The sequence below is a fragment of the Papilio polytes genome, unplaced genomic scaffold (assembly GCF_000836215.1).
Source record: "Papilio polytes unplaced genomic scaffold, Ppol_1.0 DF824191.1, whole genome shotgun sequence".
Taxonomy (NCBI): domain Eukaryota; kingdom Metazoa; phylum Arthropoda; class Insecta; order Lepidoptera; family Papilionidae; genus Papilio; species Papilio polytes.
Genome location: NW_013525013.1, coordinates 1,123,802 through 1,148,741, shown reverse-complemented (window position 1 = coordinate 1,148,741; position 24,940 = coordinate 1,123,802). Strand labels below are relative to the sequence as shown.

The 24,940-nt window shown below is 35.7% G+C and overlaps 3 protein-coding genes and 1 long non-coding RNA gene across 5 annotated transcripts in view; 1 reads left to right on the top strand and 3 right to left on the bottom strand.

Annotated features, from left to right (window-relative positions):
• LOC106110703 (glutathione S-transferase 2-like) overlaps positions 1–7,660 on the bottom strand; it is an 11,642-nt gene extending 3,982 nt beyond the window's left edge. The window contains exons 1-3 of the mRNA XM_013292602.1: positions 7,604–7,660; positions 6,812–6,955; positions 6,102–6,269 (exon numbers count right to left, since the gene is read on the bottom strand). Of these exons, the coding sequence (XP_013148056.1) occupies positions 6,102–6,269; positions 6,812–6,944 (301 nt within the window). The 5' untranslated portion in view covers positions 6,945–6,955; positions 7,604–7,660. The remainder of the gene's footprint in view (positions 1–6,101; positions 6,270–6,811; positions 6,956–7,603) is intronic.
• On the top strand, positions 3,547–5,317 carry LOC106110951. The gene is made up of 2 exons (XR_001226132.1): positions 3,547–3,929; positions 5,094–5,317. It is a non-coding gene; the product is annotated as an uncharacterized LOC106110951 (long non-coding RNA).
• A 4,007-nt stretch (positions 7,661–11,667) lies between the features above and the next one.
• On the bottom strand, positions 11,668–15,923 carry LOC106110783 (glutathione S-transferase 2-like). 2 transcript variants are annotated; one of them, XM_013292686.1, is made up of 5 exons: positions 15,835–15,923; positions 14,660–14,796; positions 13,880–14,047; positions 12,612–12,754; positions 11,668–11,910 (listed from the first exon to the last, which is right to left on the bottom strand). In XM_013292686.1, exons 2-5 carry the CDS (start codon positions 14,790–14,792, stop codon positions 11,749–11,751), a joined length of 606 nt encoding a protein of 201 aa, XP_013148140.1. In that variant the 5' UTR covers positions 14,793–14,796; positions 15,835–15,923; the 3' UTR covers positions 11,668–11,748. The 2 variants fall into 2 exon arrangements, with proteins under 2 accessions (XP_013148140.1, XP_013148141.1); XM_013292687.1 differs by lacking the exon at positions 15,835–15,923 and adding an exon at positions 15,117–15,133.
• A 3,362-nt stretch (positions 15,924–19,285) lies between these two features.
• Positions 19,286–24,475, bottom strand: LOC106110702 (solute carrier family 22 member 3-like; the record flags this gene model as incomplete). The annotated part of the gene is made up of 8 exons (XM_013292601.1): positions 24,386–24,475; positions 24,046–24,229; positions 23,283–23,478; positions 22,035–22,135; positions 21,675–21,826; positions 20,829–21,455; positions 20,069–20,250; positions 19,286–19,474 (listed from the first exon to the last, which is right to left on the bottom strand). Coding segments are annotated over exons 2-8 (1,617 nt in total), but the record flags the coding sequence as incomplete, so codon positions are not given.
• Between the last annotated feature and the right edge of the window lie 465 nt (positions 24,476–24,940).

Sequence of the window (24,940 nt, the reverse complement as noted above, 5' to 3'; positions counted from 1 at the left end):
TGTAAATTTTATATGTATACATTTTTGGGCATTTAAAACCATTTTATTCTTGTCACACCATTTCTGAATAGAATTTATATCGTCCTGGAGTTTGTATTTGTTTGTTTGTATTTGTGTAAACTAGTTTGTATTTGTCTCACACTTTCTATCTTCTGTCTCTTTCTCACTCCAACAGCTCTAGAAACTTCGATTCACTTTTGTTTGTAATGCGTAATTTCTTTTTCAGTTCTTTTATTATTTATGGTAGCTACGATAGCTGCTGGATTATCATGTCCTTGCCCCCGCGTGTATTGGCCAGTGTGTGGTTCTGATGGGCACACATATTCCAATGTGCAGTGCATGAGGTGTCAGAAACCCAGGCTGAGGGTCATCGGGCAAGGACCATGCGGGGTTAAACGCGAACCTAGGATGTATGAACCGGGAATTTATAAATTAGTGTACTAGTAATTTAAGACTGATGTATTTAATTATTAAAATAAATACATTTTAGTAATTGTTTTATTTCATTTTATAACAAACATTAAGAGTAAGATTTGTATGTAATTAGCACATACGAAAAATTCAAAGATGTGTAAATCAGTCAGCATGGTTGACTATGCAGTCCAGGGATGGCGAACCACTGGTACGGGTGCCACACGACACATTGTTTTGGCCATATCGATGGTCATAAAAACGCTACAAAAAACTATTAAGAAGGTTTTATACAGTAGTTTTATACATAAGTGAAAGTCCAAGGGAAACATGAAATATTTTAAGTTATCAAGGGTGGAGGATTATTTTTCAAAGTTGTAGGGCTTTTTAAGTTACCGAGGTTTAAGTTATCGAGGTTCTACTGCATAAGTGAACGCAATGTCATTACCATGCACCATGGAATGGACGTAATCAGTCAAAATTATTTGATGTCTAAGACTGCAATAAACATTTAAAAAAGGCATTGATGCATAAAGGTTCCTTACCCCTTATTTCCAGAGGTAAATGCATTATGCATACTGCCGCGGCCAGGGGGAGAAGGTAGTTATGCGAAATTCTCCTCATAATGCGGCATTTCCACTGAGACCCTCTGTTCCTCCAACGCATTAGGCCGGGACCACGAGCACGGTATCCGTCTGCGACCGATTCGTTACCCCTGGCCTAGTCACTTCTGTAGACTTCTTGCCCTGGGTATAGTAAGTTGACCATGATTGTTTATATCTCGCCCGACTGCCCGATCACGAGACATTGACTGCCCGCACACGTACCATGACATGACCTAACGTACCCTTCGTTAGGTCATGTTTTAATTAGAAGTAGTGTTTAGAATACTAGTGTTAGTTGTATATATTTCAATTATGTGTAATTAATCTTAAAGGATTTAAATAAATAAATAAAAATAGATAAAAAATAAAACTTGAAGTAGGTATTGTTTAAAAATTGAATATAAAAACGACTCTCAATAACAAACAGGTTGTAATTTGCTTGCATTCTTCCAGCTCTTTAAACATTACCCAGACAAGAGTACACAAGGTTTCGTAATTGTTTACTTAATGCACTTATAGTATAGTTTTTTTTTATATCGACTGATCTACATTTTATTTTATGCAACAGGGCGCAGGTTTTAATTTAAACAATAAGATATCTAAATCCTTGTTATTAGACACAAGATAATGAAAAGCAAAACACATGATTGAATAATTTTTTTAGACAGAAGAAATATACGAGATCATGTAGGTTATGTTATAATTAAAATTAGTTAAAAAGAACCTCAGGTCGTATTACCAAATTTTAATGCTTTTAAGTCATATAAATACCAAAAATATGACAAATAACAAAAAAATCATCATTATAACCTTACTGGATTGGCCCCATACGCTTCGCCGGGAACCCAGCCACATTCCCAGGGAGGCCCTGGAGTGGATCCCACAAGGAACAAGAAAGCGTGGCCGCCCTAAACAAACCTGGCGGCGTTCAGTGGCGGCCGACTTGAAGGTAATCGGGCTGTCATGGTCCGAGATACAATGCAGAGCGAGCTGGCGACGTACTGTGGACGCCCTCTGCCCCACTTTGCGGACATAGGAATAGAAGAGAGAAGAGAGAGAGAGATAATCTTACTAATATTATAAATGCGGAAGTTTGGATGGATGGTAGAGTTTGTAGCCTAAACGGCTGAACGGATCTCGATGAAATTTGGCATAGATGTAGCACATAGTCTAGAAGAACACATAGGCTACTTGCTTTTCTTGTAATTCCACGCGGACGGAGTCGTGGGCGAAAGCTAGTAATTATATAAGAGCGTGCGGACACCTGAAACTAAACTATCGCACAATTAATCTCGATTTAATTCATATGAGCTTTTATGGAGGCGCACTCTACTCGATTTTCAGTTGTGCAACTAAACAATTGAAGCTGTAAAACTATCGACAGTCAGTTGTGCGATAATTTAGTCAAAAGTGTACGTCCGCTCTAAAAATTTTATTAATTTTTGAAACAAATTATGCATTGAAAAAACAAACTTTTGTTTTTAAATTATTTTAATTCACAATATATAACAATAGTCTTAATAATTATCGAATGTTTATTTTATTGCATTGTTGTTGTTGGTATAAAATGCAACTGCTCTTACAAAAGACATCGAATAATTAAAAGAAACTTGCATTTAAGATGCTTCGTACATTTGGTAAGTAATTTAATTTGTATCTGTAATTTTTTTTAAAAAAAAATAAAAAAAACCACACAGTTAAATTATAAGTTGTAGACAACAACAGAATATTAAAGTCGACGCGTTTCACGCACTCGAAAAAACAGCATAGTCTACGAGCATAACTCTGTGTTAAATTTTTTTTTTTGAAGTTACAAACACTCTTTTTTTATAATTTTTTATTTTTTTTTTCATTTTCAACTACAAACCCATGGTAATAAGAGATATATTTCTCGTTTCAGTGTTCGTCTGCTTGCTGTTATGCATGGTGCAATATGCATATGCCGGGAGCTGCGCCTGCCCTGCGATATGGGATCCTGTCTGCGGCTCCGATGGCGTTACTTACAGCAGCCGAGCCTGCATGTACTGTGCGAACCCTTGTCTGACTGTCCTTTACGAAGGGCCATGTTGATCCCCTTCACAGTTACTTGTCAATATGGCTGCAGCTAAGAGGGAATGTTACCAACCTTTCTCAGTGTTTTTGTTTTATTTATTTTATGTCTTTGAAATTGTTTTAATAATTTGTGATAAAAAATTAATAAATGCTTGTTTTCAAAATCTGATATATAAAATTCATTGACACATAAATATAATCTTTACTAATATAATAAAGAATAAACACACACTACTTTGTGGCGTAGAATGTTAGCAATCACAGCGTATTTTTAAATAATTATTTCTTTAATAAAAGGCCCTACACTTACGACACGCTTTAGCCTATATATTTTTACGCTGTTAAACTTGGGGGATAAATAAATTGGAAAAAATCCACGTGGGAAAGGGACGATAAACTACAAGCTGCCAACATTAAGAAAGCAGGGTTGCCATGGTCTGTAATCATGTGACATTTTCAATTGATAATTTGACAAATGTAAACAATAAAATAATTTTTTTATAATTTTATGCGGTCGAATTCTCACGGAAACAGCTAGTATTGTCATATTTGTAATAGTAGAGGAAAAATTATGCAAGCTAAGAATTTAAATAACGTTTGAACGAGTTACTCTTAATTTCTAGAAAAAAATCAGCTATCTTTGTATCAATTTAAATCGATATTTTCAATATAAAGTACATCACTATTTAACCCAAAGCGAATTACTGCAATACCTGAATAAATATTTGTCCCGCCAAAAAAACATTTTTTTTTAAATTATGTAGAAAATATCTATGCATTGTAATTGGGAGTATAAATTAAAGCGACTTCTTGTTTTTCAAACCAGTTACTTCGTTGCATTTAAAATGATTCGTACATTCGGTAAGTTATTAAGCTTTTTTTTTGTTTTTTTTTTCAAGTATTTTTTCTCTCAGGAGATTTTTTGTTATTTGAACTGCTTCAAATAGAATTTTTAAAAACTGATACATGATTTGAGGTTGATTCAGTTTTGTCCTGTTAAAAAAAAAATATTTGGATACAGTTTCGAAATTTTAAAAAATTACTTGCTTAATGAGTTTTTCCATTTTATATTAGCATAACTTGTATGTCAAATTGATAATTTTAATGCATTAGTAATAGTTATAACAAAAAATGCAATATCTTGTTTCAACTTAAACAACTGTTATTCTTTGAGTTTCGTATTCGGTAAGTTCATATATGTAATAACTTAAAGAAATAAATAAAATAAAATAATAAAAACCTCTTTATTGTCATCATATACATTTACATACAGTGAATATATTTAACAAAAAAAAATATGATAACAATGGGCTGCAGGCTCAGCGTATACCACATGGCCAATGCCACGCGGAACTGATTTTCAGCCTGTCCTTGTGGGCTAGAGCTAGAAACTGGAATTTACTAAAAAAATTGTTTCGGAAAAGAACATTCCCAAGACAGCTTGTCTTGGGGAAACACAGGGTTATGGGAATGCGATGTGTTGCAATCCCATAAAATCTGAAATCTCAAAGTGCTAAGATTGAACGTGGATAGCTACAAAGGTAGAGGGAGATCGAAGAAAGTATAGATGAATTATGTTTATTTTATAATATAAGGTGGCCAACGAGCAAGCGGCCACCTGAATCCACCAAAATGAAAAGCGACCGCTGCCCATAAACATACGCAAATGCAGATGCGTTGCCTACCCTTAATTGACTGAAGAGGAGGCGCATATTAAGGGGACATTTCCCCTTCCTATGCGTCTCCTCCACTGTCAAATCCACTTTTCCTCCCCATCCTTTCCTCTTAAGAAAAGGGCGGAAATGGAAACGGACTAAAAATTAGGCCTCCGCCTCATCAGACGAAACGCGGAATTGCTTTAACTTCCCGCCTATTTTCTGTGTGTGAAAGTGGATATGCTTAGGAATGGAGTGCATTCAGATATAACCATATTAATCGTTACTCGTTTAATTTCAAGCTTATTGTCAGAACTAGACAATACAGTCGGAATTTTTGACTTAATATTTAACAATTTTTTTTTTTCAGTTTTCGTGTTAACTTTGCTGTGCGTGTCGCAGATGGTGGCTTCTCAGGGCTGCCTCTGTCTTCCTATTTATATGCCGGTGTGCGGTTCCGATGGCAAAACTTACTCTAACAGGGCGTGCATGTATTGTGCCAACCCTAAACTAACTGTCGCCAAAGAAGGAGAATGTTGACATTTCACATCTTTGTATCCAAAAGAGTGTTCACATTAAAATGTTTAAAATATTTTTTTTTTTCACTAAATAATTATTGTATAAATGATATGTACTAATAAAGAAATTATTGTATCTAAAGAATTATTTTATCTACATCTGACTAACTGATAACTTCAAAAAATAATATGTTCCCTTCCCATCAGAGCCCAAAACCTCTACAACAACGACCCTTGATAACTTAAAATGGACTTTGAATGGACAAACGAGCAAGCGGACACTAGAATCCGCTAAAATGGTGAAGCGACCTCTGCCCATAGACATCCGCAATTGCAGATGCGTTGCCTACCCTTATACGACGGAGGAGGAGACGCACATAAAGAGGATAATTCCCCTTCCTATGCATCTAGTACCGTCAAATCCACTTCCCCTTCCCAACCTCTTCTCATAAGAAAAGGATGGTAAAGCGGAAGGGACTTAAATTAGGCCTCCGGCACCACACTCATTAGACGAAAGACGGAATTGCTTCCATTTCACGCCTGTCTTCGGTGTGGTCGTGGTATTACACAGGGCCGCCGGCCCATTCGTGCTAAGATGTTAAAACGGGCACTACCACTGTTAACAGCGTTGTCGGCTTTTGATTGCTTTTTTGAAATCATCATTACCAGCTTTCTATACGTCCTCACTGAAGGGCTCGAAGCCTACCCTAACTAAGGTTGAATAGGTTATAGTCAACCACACTGACCAACTGCGGGTTGGTTGACTTTACATATATCTATGAATTTCTTCGCCAATATGTGGAGGTTGCATCATTTTCCTTGAAATGTTGGTATTCAATTTAAATTTAAACTTGACTTACTCATGCGAACATCAAGGAAGAAGTCAAAGTTCTGATCGATGAGGAGATCTTCTTCGAGGTTGTCTCCAGCAAGTCCGTACCGATGACCAAGGAAACGAGCTATAGCGGTGCTCTGAGTGTGCAATTTGCCATTGAACTCGAATAATGGTAGTGTACCGTGAGGTGTTTCTGAAAACAAAATATTTACATGATACAGAAATAATTACAAAGGACATAGTTAATAAGGCAACACCTTTGACTAAACTATCGCCCAACTGTTATGCGATTTTCGATTGTTTCGCAGCTAATTCAACTGTTTCAACGAAAAGTCGCGTAGGAATCAAAGCGAGAGTAAACAGCTAGTCATCAATGATTTTGGAACACGGAACTACGTGTTGGGGACTAGCATCAATTTTTCACTTAACCACTAGTCGTTGGCCGTCAATTCTACGAGAGTCAATTCCATAAAGAGATTATTATCAACGACTACACGTTACATCGCCGTCAGATTAAAAAAAAAATCAAAATCGGTCTACCAGGAGGGGAGGTTTGCCATAATACACATAAAAAAACAGATTAGTAACTCCTTCTTTTGGGAAGTCGGTCAATTAAGAATTATCACCAAACGCATGCGAACCCTAACAACAAATGAAAACGGTTGTCACTTCGCGCTATGGCAGGCATGAATTAATGAAACTGCAGCCTAACTGGGAAGAGGATTTTATACATACTTGGCTTAAAATCCATCCATTCTTCTAATTTTATCTGGATGTCTTCGAATTCCTGTCCCCCGTAAGCCAGTAGAAGTCGGATACCCTCACCCGTTCCCTTCATGGCGAAGTATGTAAGCTTCACGTTGTCCATGATACTATTTTCTGAGAATCAAAACAAAAGTAAAAACCTACAACGTACACAAAATAAAGTAAATACAGTGGAACCTCGATAAGTTAAAGTCCAAGGGAAACACAAAATATTTTAATTTACAGAGGTTTTAAGTTATCAAGGGATATATTGTAGTTTTGGGCTCTGATGGGAAGGGAACACATTATTTTTTGAAGTTAGAAAGGTTTTTAAATTACCGAGGTTTGAGTTATCGAGGTTCTACTGTACCAAAAAAAACTAATGGACTTATAAATTAAACCATTACAACATTAGTAACATTTTCCCTTAGTAACATAATCTTATACAAGCTTTCGTCCTCTCCGTCTGCGTGGAATTTAAAAAATAAAAGTGAGTAGCCTATGTGTTCTTTCAGACTGTCGTCTACATCCACCCATCCATCTAAACTTTCGCATTTATAATATAAGTATGATTGATAAAGTTAAAAAAAAAACAAGCAGTTCAATATTATTTTTTATTCCGCTTTTAATTTACTATTTCATAAGCCAATATATACTTTTTTATCTTATGTAAAAAATAAATAAAAATCATTAAAAGTTATTTTGGTGTTAACCATACAAATAATTTTAAATATCCATTAATGATTTATTAAAAAAAAAACTATAACAAAATTTATTACTTACATAGGATAAAAATAAAATTCACAATCCAACCAGCAGACACACGATTGTAATGATGCGCAGACTACACCGGCAGCGGTATTTATTTGAACCACTTAGCTTTTTTTATCGCACACGGCCTTGATAGTGACCCTTATTACCTAGGACATAAGAATATTAGGTTAATGTTACGATGTAATCTTGATTCTAAGGATTTGATGAAACTTCGTAAAAAGGAATTAAATCATAAAATTATCTAGGCCTTTTCCTGCATATACCTGCCATTAAAAGTTCTTTGATAATTGGTTGGTTTCGAAGATTATCCGGCGCAAATGTTGACTTTACAGACAGACGAAAAAAATAGCTTTTCTTTAAAAGTAACGCAAATTAAGTACAATACATAAAATATTATTATTACATACAGACATTTCATTTTCATTTGTACGTAGGGAATGTATACTTGACGTCAAAAATAAATAGAGCACTTTTAAAATTAAAATTTCTTCTAAACTATTAAAGCTTTAGTTAAGAAACGTGTTTATAATCTTCACATATTTCAAACTTTCTCTAAAAGAAGTTAAAACCGAAAGACCTACAAATTTAACCAAATGCCAACAATTTTAACATCGTCATTTTCGCTTTATTAACCTTTCTTTCGACATCGACTCCGTCCGCGTTGAATAACGAAACAAAAGTAAGAAGCCTATGTGTTCTTCCAGACTATGCTCTACATCTGTGCCAAATTTCATCGCGATCTAGTCAGCCGTATAGGCAGAAAACTCTAATAAACATCTAACTTTCGCATTTAAGATAGTACGAAGTAAGACTTTTACCTAACATGCCTCCTTGGATTTATATAAGCTTTGACATCCTTGATTTGCTGTCTTATATGCCTAGAACTAGTAGTCTTGATTTTAATACAATACTTAGGTACTTAGAATGTAAGCAAAGAGCTTACATAGGGTCTGCGGAGTTAATAAGAATAGTAAATAGTAAATTTGTACTTAAATGTGATTTAACCCTAACTTTTAACACTCTACTCTTTTAACAGTGGTAGAGCCCGCTTTAACATCTTCGCACACACGGGCCGGCTCGCCCGGTGTAATACCACGACCACACAGAAAACAGGCGTAAAGTGGAAGCAATTCCGCGTTTCGTTTGATGAGTGTGGTGCCGGAGGCCTAATTTTAGTCCCTTTCCTTTTCTTAAGAGGTAAGGATGGGAAGGAAAAGTGGATTTGACGGTGAAGGAGACGCATAGTAAAAGGAAATGTACTCTTTATCAGCGTCTCCTCCTCTGTCAATGAAGGATAGGCAACGCAGATAATTGCGGATGTTTATGGGCAGCTGTGGCTTTCTATTTCGGTGGCTTCAGGTAATCGCTTACTCGTTTGCCACCTTAATTATAAAAAAAAAAATAAAGTTTGTATTACAAAAATCTATTTGAGTAGGTTGTAAGTTTATTTTTAAAAAAATATTATGTAAAACCCTAAAAAAATATTTATAATAGAACTTTAACTACAATAGTAAGAAATTGAATTTAAAAAATAAATTGTACTACTTATTTTGGACGTTGAGTGAAATATTTTTTTTTTTGTTTTACGTATGCTATTTTTAATGCTGAATCCAATAATCAATTGATCCTTTTTTTATCGTTTAATGATTTTTTTCATTTTATTAATATTATTTTTTATCGTTGTGTAATTATGTCTTGCACAATATTTTCGTACATAATCATGTATCCGTCGCATTACATGATAATTCCAAAATGTACAATAACGATGATTATGCAACTCTCAGCATAACAACAGAAACGATGAATTACTTATTTTTAGTAACAAGAAAATTTGCCGACTCATCGTGATTCGGCGAATTAAAAAATGCTTCTCTGTGAAGTCGGTTTATGAACGACATAAGATAACGACACAAGCCGTACGGTAATAGGGTCGTTCCTCTCTTTCGTATATTAGCCGTCTCACTCAAGCGGTGACAATGATTTTTCTGTAAGCTCAGTGCCGGATTAAGCCAGCGCGGGACCTGTAACATTTGCTACTCTTGCTATATGGCTAATTCGGCACTGGTATAGCTGCGTTCATTTTAACAATATAATAAATGCGAAAGTTTAGATTGGTTTTTGTTACTTTATAGCCTAAACAGCTGAAGGGATCTCGATAAAACTCGGCATAGATGTAGAGAATAATCTGAAAGAACACATGACGTTATTTACTTTTGTTTTTTTTTCCACGCGGAGTCGCAGGCGAAAGCAAGTCGATTGATAGTCTGTGCAGAAAAAAAAGGGTGTAGAGCAGAGCAGATTTTTATCGCAAATAAAATTGAGCTTTATGCAATTAGAGCAAGGTATAATTTCACGTAGCACGTCTTTTCAATACTTGCTGCTGATAAGAAAAAAGGCAAATCATGCAAAGTTCTATTTGCGATAAAAATGCTGATCAGCACTACACTACGATATGTGTTAACTGTCTTTAAGAGCATGCGTTCACCTTTGACCAAACTATCGCACAACTGTTGTGCGATTGTCAATTGTTTCGCAGTCGAAGTCGGCCAAGCTGTTTCGGAGATGAACCGGAACAAACGCGGCTTGCGGACAGACAGACAGACAAAAGTTTTTTAAATGTGATTTCCGTTATCACAAACGCATAAAACATCTAGAATCTAGAATTTTTCTTTGATGTTACAAACAGACACTTCAAATTTATTATATGTATTGTATGGACATAGAGGAAGATTCATTCTGTATGAAATAAATGTATTTGACTGAATGAATGATTGAACATTTGATAGAATGTATGTACTCGTATTTAACAGTGGTAGAGCCCGCTTTAACATCTTCGCACGAATAGGCCGGCTAGCCCGGTGAAATACCACAACCACACAGAAAACAGACGTGAAGTGATCGCAATTCCGCGTTTCGTCTGATGAGTGTGGTGCCGGAGGCCTAATTTTAGTCCCTTTCTTTTCGTCACATTAGATAACCCTTAAATTATCAGTATTTCTCTATTGTATTACACATCTGTTTTATTTTTTATACAATAAGGTGGCAAACGAGCAAGCGGACACCTGAATCTACCAAAATGGCGAAGCGACCGCTGCCCATATACATCCGCAATTGCAGATGCGTTGCCTACCTAAATCGACGGATGAGGAGATGCACATAAAGGGGACGTATCCCCTCTTATGCATCTCCAACATCAAAACTACTTTCCCACCCAATCCCTTCCTTATAAGAAAAGGGTGGACAGGAAAAGGACTAAAATTAGGCTTCCGGCACCAGACCCATCAGACGAAACGCGGAATCGCTTCCACTTCACGTCTGGCTTCTGTGTTGTTATGGTATTACACCGGGCGAGCCGAACCATTCTTGCGAAGATGTCAAAGCGAGCTCTACCACTGTAATCGTTGCCGATATGCTGTTATTTATTGAAGAGTTCCTTCAGATGTCATAGAAGATCTTCATCAGGAATACGATGCTCTACTTAAACATGCTCTATGGTCTTTCAAATCATTATCAACCTTTATCTGTCCACTGTTGGAAATAGACCTTGGCCAGTATCACTGCGCACCAATGCTGCTCCACCTGGATGGATGACGCCCTACGCGCCTAGTCCCCGTTTTACAAATGAAGACATAAAAATATACATGGATAATCCAATAACTGTCAGTCATACAGTTTTACTTTATCCCTCCATAACTAGTTGGCTTTTGTTTAATAATTTAGAACCATCATAATCTGCAGCATATGCAGCATAAGCCTGCAATACCACGACCACAGAGAAGACAGGTGTGAAGTGGAAGCAATTCCACATATTATCTGGTAAGTGTGCGTTTCGAAAACTAAAATTTCATTCTTGTGTCTATTTCCACCCTCGTAAGCATAGGATCGGAAGGAGGATTAGATTTTGCAGGCAATGTGAAGATAATATGGAGGAAATTTTATTTTTCTGTACGTCCCCCTCTCTGTTAAAAAGATAGGCAACGCATCTGCAATTGCATCTATAAGCAGCGGTCGCTTCGCTGATTCGAATTCCGGTAGACGGTTGCTCCTTCGTTAGTACAATAAAAATACAAAACTATTTAAAGAAAGTTTTTAATTTATCACATTATAAATTAATTAACAATAGAGTAACAAAGTAACAGTAGAGTTATTTATAATTATTCTGATTTGGATTGCAAATATTTTTTAATAGCTGGCAGGTTAGCCACGGTGTCCCTCAACTGTTTGAAACTGGGGTACTTCTCATCAAAGTCTGGATACAGAGATTGTAGCTTGAAAGACTCATAGAAACCGGCGAAAGCAAAATCAGCCCATGTCAACTGAAACAAATCATAATATAAGCATATGTCTTGAATTTTCACTATAGAAAAATCTGCAAAAACATTATGTAATCAAGTTTTTTTTTGGGAAAAATATCTTTTTTAAATTACAACATTGATTTCTAAACATGTTTTAAATTGTTTTCTATTTTAGTGATAGGAAATTGTGACTTTTTTAAATTAAACAAAAATACAATTAAAAAAACTCGTTCATCATCATCATCAACTTGCCCTTATCCCGTATGGAGGGTTGGCACAGTATGTGCTGCGCTTTCATACATCTCTATCAGCCGTCATATCTGAATCCACTCCTTTCTTAAGCATATCCTCTTTCACACAATCTATCCATACTTTCTTCCGTCTTCCTCTTCCTTTGTAGTCATCCACATTCATTCTTAACACTTTCTGATTGGTGTCCCTATCGTCGCGTCGCAACGTTATAAAACCTCGTTCGTTTGGATTAAAAAACACATAATTGTATTGGAGTAAACATGTGAAAGTTTATATGGATATTTATTATAGTTTGTAGCCTAAACTGTTGATCTGAGCTCGACGAACTTTAGCATAGATGTAGAGAATAGTCTGGGAGAAAACATAGGCTACTTACTTTTGTTTTTTTTTTTTAAATTGCGGTTTAGTAGTAGATTAGGATTAGTAAGATAGTATTAAACTTTCGAATACCATTAAATTCTTTAACTTACCCTTCCTAGAGCCATATGACCGTTGTTTTCACGGAGAATTTTGTCCAGCTTTGGCAGTAAATCTGGGTACACCGACTTAACGAGGGCTTCTTGTTTTACTGCCTTTATACTCGCATCAGGCTCCCAGAATGATTGAATTCCCTCTAAAATTACAAAGAAATAAAATACATTTAGAAACAAACTTGTCTTCAGGTTTTAGATAAAAGATAACCTATAAACTTAATTTTAAAAACGAAACAACCTACACTAAATGTGTTTCTGCCCACGTGTGTATTTTACGTGTATAGTAGCGCCAGTGGTGGAGAAATTTAGAAGCAAAAGGTTAATGTGGTATGGACATGTCATGCGACGAGACGATGGGGACGTAAACCAGAAAGTGTTAAGATTGAATGTGGATGGCTACAAAGGTAGAGGAAGAACGAAAAAAATGTGAATGGATTGTTTGAAAGAGGATATGCTTAAGAAAGGAGTGGATTCAGATATGACGGCTGACAGAGATGTATGGAAGAGCAGCACATACTGTGCCGACCCTCCTTAAGGGATAAGGGCAAGTGGATGATGATGTAATATACACAATAGTTCTGAGAGAAAGTAAACTAATCGTGTTAACTTCACTCGTCAAAATCCTTACTAAAATTAAAAAGAAGAAAGATTCCTATTTTCGTATGTATTAAATTACCTAAAAAATTACAGGGCCAATTTCAAAAATTCTTTTACCATTAAAAAGCTACGTTATCACTGAGTAACAAAGATGTTTTCTATTATTTTTAATTTCACACGGACGAAGTCGCGAGCAACAGCGATTCGATTATCTCGATCGATTATTAAATCTTACTAATCTTACTAATATTATAAATGCGAAAGTTTAGATGGATGTATGGATGGATGTTTGTTAGCGTTTGTAGTCTAAACGGCTGAACGGATCTCCATGAAATTTGGTACAGGTTTAGAGCATAGTCTGGAAGAACACATAGGCTACTTTTATCCCGGGAATAGTTACGGTTCCCGTGGGATTCATTAATTTAGTTTTTTAATGCTCACTCGATCATTCTGCAACGGTTCAACATATCTTATTGAAATTTAGCACAGATATAAAACAAAGTCTGGAGTACACATGGGATAAGCTTCATCTCAGAGAAATGTCCGGTTCCCGAGGGATACGTAGCTTTTTGTAGTTTCTATAGTTTGTATGTTTTCTATTACCACGCGGACGAAGTCGCGGGCAACAGCTCGTCTAATTATAAAATTAAACTCATTGTAAAACTTACTGTTACGAATATCAGCGTAGAAGTCAGCATTTTGATCGATAACTAAATCTTCCTCTAAAGTCTTCCCGCCGAGGCCGTATTTCTTACCAAGGTAACGGCAAATGGAAAAACTCTGACCGTACACTTTGCCGTCGAATTCCAGCAGGGGCACTACACCATGTGGGGTTTCTGAAATTATATCAAACATCAATGTATAAATTTCTTAAGCTAGAAAGCAAACCAATGGTTTCTTTTTTTAAGTGGGATCTTCAAAGAATTTTCACGTAAATTATAGTTTAATTCAGTAAAAAAATATTTTTTTGCGTATAACACACGCAAAAAATGTTATTTTGTAAATAAACATAGGAATGCTAAAAATATCGTCCGATATAAAGACATAAGAATTAAGCATTAAATTGATAATCTATTTTTGTATTAAGAATAGGTAAATACTATACTATGCACAGTTTATTCCAATCCAGTTGTCAAGTACGCTTTTATGGCCGGAAAATAAACCCACACTAGTTTGCAATACATTGCAGTTATATATACATGTTACTAGTTGCACACCCGATGGAACAAATCACTGGATTGGAGTAACCCGGTGTATGTATCTTACTGGTGTAAATGCGAAAGTTCAGGATGGATTAATGTTTGTTAGAGTTTGTAGCCTAAACTTCTGGATCTCGATGAAATTTGTCATGAATGTAGAGTATAGTCTGGAAGAACACATAGGATACTTTTTTAATTCTACGAGGACAGAGTCGCGGGTGAAAGCTTGTAAACAATATTATGACATACTTGGCTTGAGAGCAGGCCAGTCCGCGAAGCCAACGCGGATGTCTTCGAATTCCTGACCTCCGTAAGTTAAGAGCCATCGGATCGCCTCACCGGTGCCAGCGCCGTCGAAATATGTTACTTTAACATCCTTCATGGTACTGCAAAAGATTAAAAATTGTGTTAACCTAAAAACATTAATAGTGTTTAGTAAAACACGTGTTTCATGTTTACAGTATGAGTAATTTATTTAGTAACTGTTGCCCACGATTTCGTGAGCATAGTATTAAAAAATCATACGAAAAAAAATCTGTTTATCTCTCGGGAATCTGATATTTTTTAAGTATAGGCGATATTCCAGACTTTGCTTCATATCTGCCCTAAACATAAGTGACAACAGTAAACACATAAGAGAACTTTAAACTCGTAACATAACATTTGTTTTTATCGTTAAAAAACTAGATTTTTATTAAAGTATCACCGTGCAGCTTCATCCGAATCGAATTATAATTACTTTACTTTATTGTTTATATTTTTCAAATGTCAAAATACAAATGCATAAATGACAACCTTGCTTCCTTAATGTTGGCAGCTTGTAGTTTATGGTCCCTTTCCTACATTAGGGTCTTTATCCAAAATATTTGCCCCTAAGTTTAATAGCGTGAAAATGTAGCGTGTCGTAAGTGTAGGGCATTTTTTCAATGAAAGAATTATTCAAAAATATTCTGTAATCGCTGACATCCTACACCACAAAGTAGTGTGTGTTTACGCTTTATTATATTAGTATATAGAAGTACAGATTAACATATTTATTGTTATCTACTCGTATATCTATACTATTATAATAAAGCGTAAACACACACTTCTTTGTTGCCTAAGATGTCGGCAATTACAGCATATTTTTGAATAATTCATTTTTAATAAAAAGCCCTACACTTCCGTCACGATTTAGGCTACATATTTCACGCCATTAAACTTAAGGGGTAAATATTTTGGATAAAAAACCCTTATGTGGGAAACACACCATAAGTTGTTGCCAACCTCAACGAAGCAAAGTTGCCATGGTTTGTCATCATGTCATTTCTTTTTGACATTTGCTATTGATAATTTGACACAAGCAAACAATAAAATGAAATTTCTTAATATTATGCGGATAAAATCGCACGGAACAGCTAGTAATTAAATAAAAATATACTTACAATAAATTGTTTTAGTTTCACAAGCAACGTTACAACGTTTACTGCAGACTGTATTGTAATTCTGCTCACAGGAACATTTATATCATCATCGGTTGATATTTCCTACACGTTTGTGACTTGCATTTTTTTATCGATACGATACCGTCGAAAAATATTTAATAGTACTATTAAATACCAATTTGGTATGACATCATTATTTTAAAACTGTACTAGGGAACTTGAATTCAAAACTTAACTACAGGACGTCCTGTATGTCGGAGGTAACGGATAGCTTTTTGACCGACTTCCCAAAATAAGGAGGTACTCAATTCGTTTAGTTTTTTTTATGTTTGTTACAGCATAACTCCGCCGCTAGTGGACCGATTTTGATAATTCCTTTATCCGAAAGGTAGTGCTTGTTTTCTTATTGTTGTTTAATCATAAGGCGTGGTAAACCTTGCCCTGGGCGCCAGTAATGCTGAAACCTGTAACAGCTCCTTGTAGTTTAGGATATTTTCGCTGAACTTTAAACAGTAATCAAGATTCAACTGTTTTCTTCACTTTAAGTTTATTAGTTTCAAACTAGTTTGAGTAGCCCCTGTGGTTGAGAATATAAGGAGTAAAAGGTTAGAATGGTATGGGCATGTTATGAGAAGGGATGAATCGCATGTTACAAGAAGGACGTTAGTTATGAATGTGGAGATACACCGGTAAAGGTAGATCTAGAAAGAGATGAATGGATTGCGTGAAAGGTGACATGATCAAGATGGGAGTGATGACTGAGATGACGGATGATAGTCATTTAGAGGACAAAAATCCGGTGCGCCGATACTACAGGAGTAGGATAAGGCAGGTGAGATGATGAATTGACTAGTTTCAAACAGAAATGCTTAGAATTCATCACATAACAACAAGTTTACTATGATTGCACAAGATTACACAATATGTACTGAATGAAACAATTATCATGTTTTTTACGTATCAGAATGATTATCATAATTTTTATGATTTAAAAACTACCGTTCGATAATGCTTAAAAATAATGCTTTATTTTTAAGCATTGGAAATTATTTATATACATAACTAATTAAAACTTGATTTAGTTTATATCTTCCTCATAATTGTACTTAATATTTTGGTTATCTTAAAATACTCTTCACACCTTCACTGTTCCGTTTTAACTACGTAAAACTAGTTCAGTAAGAAAACTTACGTAATGTCAGCAAAACTGATAAGTGTACAGTTTATCTGACAATTACAACGCTTCCTTAAGACCAATAAACAAGTTTAAATTATACTAAACTAGCTATTCCCGTGCGGCTTCATCCGCATGAATATGTGAAATTTTTTTTTTGTTTTCTTGTGTCAAATTATTAATACCAAATGTAAAATGACATGACAATTGGCAATCTTGCTTCCTTGATGTTGGTAGCAACTTATGGTCTCTTTCCCACATTAGGGTTTACATGAAAATATTTACCCCCTAAGTTCAATGGCGTGAAAATATATAGCCTAAAGCGTGACGTAAGTGTAGGGTTTTTTATTAAAAAATAATTATTTAAAAATATGCTATAATTGCTGACATCTTAGGCAACAAATAAGTGTGTGTTTACGCTTTATTATAATAGTATAGATAAACTTGTACATAGTCTTAACTGTACTTCTCCAGTCACTTACGTTTTCTCGAAGGTATAATTGTTCAATTAAAATGCAACTAAAACAGAAGTCTGTCGCCGTCTTTAAAATTAGCAATTTTTTGCAAGTAACATGAACATTAATATTTTATTACACAATCATTATTAGTGAAGAGATAAATAAAATGTATGCCATGTTTTTTACCAAGTCATATTGAATGTAATCTCTGTTTGTACTGTTAAAAAATATACAAAAACATTGTCATCCAATATCGACTTTAAAAAAATAACAATTGAATATTGATATTCTTTTTATATATACACTAGCTTCTGCCCGCGACTCCGTCTGCGTGGTATAATTAAAAACAAAAGAAAGTAGCCTATGTGTTCTTCCAGACTATCCTCTACATCTGTGCCAAATTTCATCCAGATCCGTTCAGCCTTTTAGGCTACAAACTTTAAACAAACATCCATCCATCTAAACTTTCACATCTTATGTTACTAATATTATAAATGCGAAAGTTTAGATGGATTAATGGATGGATGGATGTTTGTTAGAGTTTGTAGCCTAAACGGCTGAACGGATTTTGATAAAATTTGGTATAGATGTACAGGATAGTCTGGAAGAACACATAGGCTACTCATTTTTTGTTTTTTTTTAATTCCACGCGGACGGAGTCGCGGGCGAAAACTAGTTTATAATATTAGTAAGATTGATTTGTTAGCGTGAATCTGTTTCATAAGTTAATGTCAATGAAAAATCATGTTCGAAGTGAATATATGGTGCAAACGACAAGGACAACTATATTGCCAACGACCTTTATAACGTACTAGCTGTTGCCCGCGATTCCGTCCACGTGGAATTCAAAAAACAAAAGTGGATAGCCTATGTGTTCTTACAGACTGTCCTCTACGTCTATACCAAATTTCATCGAAATCCGTTCAGCCGTTTAGGCTACAAACTCTAACAAACATCCACCCATCCATCCATTTAAACTTTCGCATTGATATTATTAGTATGATTTGTGCCTATTTGATTACCGCCATTTTGTGAATGCCAGAATATCTAATTCTTAAAGATCTGCGTTTATTACACAAGCATTTCAATAGAAACCACAGTCATTGTAACAATCAAGTCGAATCATGCACTTTATGACAAATCACAAAATTGAAGGACATCATGATAAAAAAATGTTTTCAATAAATAAAAGGATGATAAGGCGTTTAAAAAATCACAATCTAATATAACAACGGCTAATCATGCACATAGTTTAATAATAAGTATTATTAGTATGGTATTGTAAGAACAAAACTCCATAGTTTTCTAGATTTTTCCAAGTACCAATTAAAACTCATCGACTTGCTAAGGAGGGTCGGCACAGTATGTCCTCTTCCATACATCTTCGCACGAATGTGCCGGCTCGCCCGGTGTAATACCACGACCACACAGAACAGGCGTGAAGTGGAAGCAATTTCGCGTTTCGTCTGATGAGTCCTTTCCCTTTCCACCCTTTTCCTAAGTGGAAAGGATGGAAAGGAAAAATTGATTTAACGGTGGAGGAGACGCATAGGAAGGAGAAATATCCTCTTTCTGTGTGTCTCCTCCTCCGTCAATTAACGGTAGGCAACGCATCTGCAATTGTAGATGTTTATGGGCAGCGGTCGCTTTCCATATCGGTGGATTCAGGTGATCGCTTGCTCGTTTGCCACCTTATATAATAAAAAAAAACCATCCATTCGGTCATCCTTTACCTTTGTAGCCATCTACATTCGATTAACTCTTGTTTATGGCTAAATGGCTAAATTAAAACTATCGCATTTTAATTATTAATGTTTTTATTAAATCCAAGATTATCTTCTCCTTGTACGCTTGCTTCTTGTGTAGCTTTAAAACGAGCCTGTTCCACTTGATCAATAGTGTCCATTAGAGGAGCGTCTTTAGTCTCAGGCGTCCTGGTTAAAAGGATACCAGAGACAACAGCGGTTATCCCAAAGATCATAGGTGGAAGAACCACGGACACCGAATTCTGAAATTTTAACATTACTGTTATCGGTTGAACCAAGAGCATCTGGTGGAATTCTCTGTCTCGCCCCACAACATACTCTTTGCCTCTAAAAGTACACACTATTTCTTATGAAATGGAACATTATGTTTATGTATTATGTTTACTACAATAAATCAATGTCGGCCACAGACTTATTAAGCATCTAGCTGTTCCCGTGCGGCTCCATCCGCATGAAATTAAAAACACTTTATTTTATTGTTTACATTTCTGAAATGTCAAAATTCAAAAGCATAAATGACATTGACATGTAACGTATGATCCCTTTTCTTGGTTTTTATCCAAATTATTTATCCTCTAAGTTTAATAGCGTGAAAATATATAGCATAAATCGTGACGTAAGTGTAGGGAATTTTATTAAAAAAAGAATTATTTAAAAATATACTGTGATTCCTGACCTCTTACGCCACGAAGTAGTGTATATTTACGCTTTATTATACTTGTATAGATTTATACTATAACATATAATATATTGACTGTTTAAGTTCTAGCTTAGACTTGGTCTAACGTAGAGATATTGAATTATATCCTGCATTTTGAGGAAAAGGATATACTTACTAGTATAGGAGTCAGTGGTGCCAACATACTGCCCACGGCAGCACTGACGGAGCACACTCCAAGCAAGGTGCCTCTCACGCTGGTGGGGAACAGCTCCATTGTGTACGTGATCACTCCGGTGAAACACACCGACACTAACAGCTTACCCAACAAAAACACTGTTATTTTCAGCCAAGTATAATCTGGAAGAGAAAAAATTTTTTCTGATAGATTATCAGCCTCTTGGCTCAAGTTTTCATCAATTGGCTTGGAGCGGGCGCACACCTTTGACTAAACCATCGCACAACTGACGTGCGATTGTCGATTGTTTCGCAGCCAATTCAACTGTTTAGTTGCACAACTAAAAATCGAGTAGTGTGCGCACCTCCAAGCTCATAGGAATCAAAGCACGACTAAACAGTTGTGGGATACTTTAGTCAAAGGTGTGCTCGCGCTTTTAGTCGTCACTCCCTTAATTACAAGCAATCGATCCTTCTGCACCTACACTAGTGTACACGTCCACATTTATACTTAAAGTTTTACTTTTCACTTGCGATACTTCCAACTGATGTTATATTTATTCCAATTGAAATAATAATCACTAAACAAATCCAATAATTCTTTATCTGCCCACTGTTGGGCATAGGCCTTCCCCAATACCTTCCACAGATTGCGGTCCTCCGCCTTCCGCATCCAACGACTACCCGCCGTGCGCACTAAATCGTCGGTCCACCAAGCCAATAATTGAGAAACCAAATATATAATAATATGTAATAAGTACCTTCAGGTATCCATCCAGTTGCAGCGCAGAGCAGTCCACATAATAAATAACCATAAATCAAAGGAAATTTTCTACCTATCTTATTCATCAAATATAACGACATCAACTCCCCCGGATATGACATCACTGACGCGAGCATAAAGTTAGTGTATTTATTGCCAGGTAAGAAGACAGAATTCACCATCAATCCGTAATACACAAAGCCAGATGTGAATTTACAAAACGCCGCCACCAATGCTCGTTTTACCATCTCTCTGGATTTAAATATAGCTGTAAAACCTTCTTTTTCTTCATAACTATCGATATTAAATTCTTTCTTAAGATTCTCTTCAGTCATATTAAGTAATTTTTCATTGTCAATATTAACTTTGTTCACTTTAGCCACAAGCAGTAGTGTATTTTTGGCATTTTCCGTTTTGTTGTTAATCAATTGCCATCTAGGACTTTCTTTGATTACCAAAAATAGAAATATGGATAATATTGCAGGACTATAAATGATCAAGACCAAGTTCTTCCAATAAGGCACGTACATTGCAATAAGAGCGAAAAGTGTTTCGCCAACATATATAGCGTAAGCGAATATCACGCCAGCTAAAACTCTGTTCTTTTTACCGCCTATTTCTATCACTGAAATCAAAAAATGTAAGGTAGTTAAATGCTTGTTAACGCGCAACAGTGGCGCCACTAATCATTACAGCAATAGCAGTGGTACCGGGCGGACGTGCGTGTAAATTGCATCAAATTATTCGGTAATTTATAGATTCCTCAACAGGATTTTGATAAAGGTTATCATAATATTAAAGTGTTCATTTGTTTTATTATCGCGAATAGAATTATATAACTTACTTAATACCATAGCAGCTGTGTACCCCCCGCCAGAAATAGTCGCTTCTAACAATTCTATTATCACATAGACGTAGTACGTTGTAGCGAAGACTTTTAACAATCCAATACAGCTACCCAATGAGCACACTACTAACGTCGGTAAACGACCGAATCTGAAAAAAAACATCTTATAGTTATTAAAAAATAAATAGGAGGAGCCAAATTATGCAGGCCAGGATTATGGAAATTTATTAACATATCTAGCAGCCACAAATCTTAAATTTTGTTGTTCTGGCTTATAGTTGATTGACGGGATTCGAATAAACTTTAAGAAATAAATTCAATTGCAATACTTCTTCTCTTTGATAAATAGTACGTTACCTATCAGCCATCCATCCAGATGCCAACATAGCGAGCGACATGCCGATGTTATGAATTGTGCCGATTAGATTCGACTTCCATGGCTGGCAACCGAGATCGAGCTGGAAATAGAACAGAAAATAATTTAGAGTCCACAGTGTTAGGAAATAGAAGAAATTCATTAGTCATATAACTAACAGTATAATGCGATTACATCTTATCTTAAGGTAGATATTAGTGACTTATTAGACAATAAGGGTCATGAGAAACTAACACTAAAGGCAGCTATCCAAGGTTTATTACAACCTCTCATAATTACCACTTTAAGATCAATCTTTAGACTCTATGGTAATGACTTTAAATTTGGTTCATTATCAACCCATGTGTGGTAGTGCTACTGTGAGTTGGAGGGGACTAAGATACAGTCAACCACGCTTGTCTTGTAGTCAAAAGTTCAAAATTGTCATAATGATTTAAATTGATTTTAAATAATTCACTCGTGTCTTGCCGTCACGAGTTAATTTTTCTTTTTATAAAAAAGGGGGCAAACGATCGACGGGAACACAGCAACATCAGACGATCTATAGACGTTCTGTATAGTTCCTGGCCTCTGAGGAAATGGTAATGAAAGTTTAACGCTAAAAAGAAGACGAGCGCATGACGCTGTCAGTGCTAGTGGGGGGAGGGCATCGGCAAACCTTCGCACGAGTAATACTCGATTCTCGTCGTTTAATAAACAAAGTAATTCTCAATAGCACATGCCTTTAAACAATTCTACAGTTATCTTAACTATGTTTGCATGAACATTTTATAACACAGTGGGATTTAATAATGCTTATTTTAATGTAGTAAATGTCTGTAAACAAAGAACAAACAACATTGTCGTATACTGTGCCAGTTATTTATAAAGATACTAGCTTTCGCCCGCGACTCCGTCCGCGTGGAATTAAAAAAAATAAAAACTAGTAGCCTATGTGTTCTTCCAGACTATCCTCTACATTCATGCCAAATTTCATCGAGATCCGTTCAGCAGTTTAGACTACAAACTTTAGCAAATATCCATCCATCCATCTCAACATTCGCATTTATAATATTAGTAAGATTTTCTCTTAAGATTTGACAGGATAACTAATGGCCATTCAGTTACATCACAAACGAGTACAATCTAATCATATAACAGTAAAGTTTTAGAATTTAGGTGTCGTCATCCTGGTCTGGGATCTCAATCTATAGGCAAAGACCACTTCAGTTTCCTACAAGTAAACATACCCCAGCAATAACTGTGTCATTACTTTCGTAGACCCATTCTGTGCAGACCGCGACTTCGTCAGAGAAACTGTTATTGGTGCACACTCCGGCTGGCGGCTGCTTGAGCAGCGGCCTCGTGCACCTGTCAGTGTGCGTGTTGGGCCACCACGTCGTGTTGTACACCGGATACTGACCATCACATTCTGGTATACGACATCTGGAAAATTTAACAAAAACTAAGAGCTAACGGAACGAAATGTTACAATGGACTATTGGATAGAAATGGTACTTCTAAATTATTTTGTATTAAAAAAAGAAGTGCATTTTATATCTATAAGTTTATACAAGGACTGCGGCAAATAGTAATCCGTAAAAACTGCCCATCCCCGAGGAATTCACCTGTGAGTTGTTTTTGTTGCTGCTCTAAAACAATTCAGCGAATCTCATTTTTACTAATATTACAAATAAGTCTGGATTTCGACGAAATTTGACGTAGATGTAGAGGATAGACTAGAAGAACACATAGGCTTGTTACTTTTATATTCCATGTGGACGTAGGCATGAATCGTATGTTACAAGGGCAACGTTAGTTTTTAGTGTGGAAGGGTACACCGGTAGAGGTAGAAAGAGATGGATGGATTGCGTGAAAGGTGACATGATCAAAACGGACTGATGACTGAGATGACGTATGACGTAACAAAAATGTTGCGTCGATTCTACGGAAGTATGATAATGAGGATGATGAGGTATATTTCGTCGGATGGATAAATATTGTCCACAGTACCTGTAGTTGATCTCCCCAGCGACGAAGACGTAGTTGACATTGAGCATGGTGACGATGACCGCTGGCAGACATATCAAGAAGTACTGCAGCATCTGATATCTGCCGAACTTCTCCATCGTCTCTATTATCTCCACCTCCTTCTCATTGCGTTCACCGTCATTCGATAGCATTTTGATCGTAATTGCTATTGGTTACAATTTTTACAATTATTTTAGACAAATTGAATTAAACTAATCACTTTTCTATAGTCAACAATAATAAAAATGTTATTAACACTCGAAGTTTTATGTAAACTTAAAAATTTATTATAATTCATAACACCTTTATTGAAAAAATGCACCTTTTTATTTGATTTAATGAAATTTTATTGCAATGATTTTTTAATTCCTGTATAAAAAGCTAGCAACCAGTTAACGTTACGCGATACCGCATAATTATTCAGTAGATAACATTATGTACAGTTTTATAGTTTGTACAGATTTCATCTCTCATTGACATCATATCTTAACACTATTTTAACAGACAATAAAAATATTAAACAATTTGAAAACATGAATATAAAACAACGCGTGTTCATATTTTATTGAATAACCAGCAATCAGGTAGTTGTAAATCTGGCTAATTGTATAGTTTATCTCACTAGATGATGCTCCCGACTTCGTTTGTATGAATTTTAAAAATATTAAAATTTATATGCTAGCTTTTTTAATGGTGAAAGGATTTTTAAAATGGGCCCAGTAGTTTTTGAATTACTTCAACACATACAAAAATACAAATCTTTCTTCTTTTTAATATTAGCACAGATCGTGCTAATGTTATAAATGTGAAAGTTTAGATGGATGGATGTTTGTAAGGGTTCGTAGTCTAAACGGCTGAACGGATTTCGATGAAATTT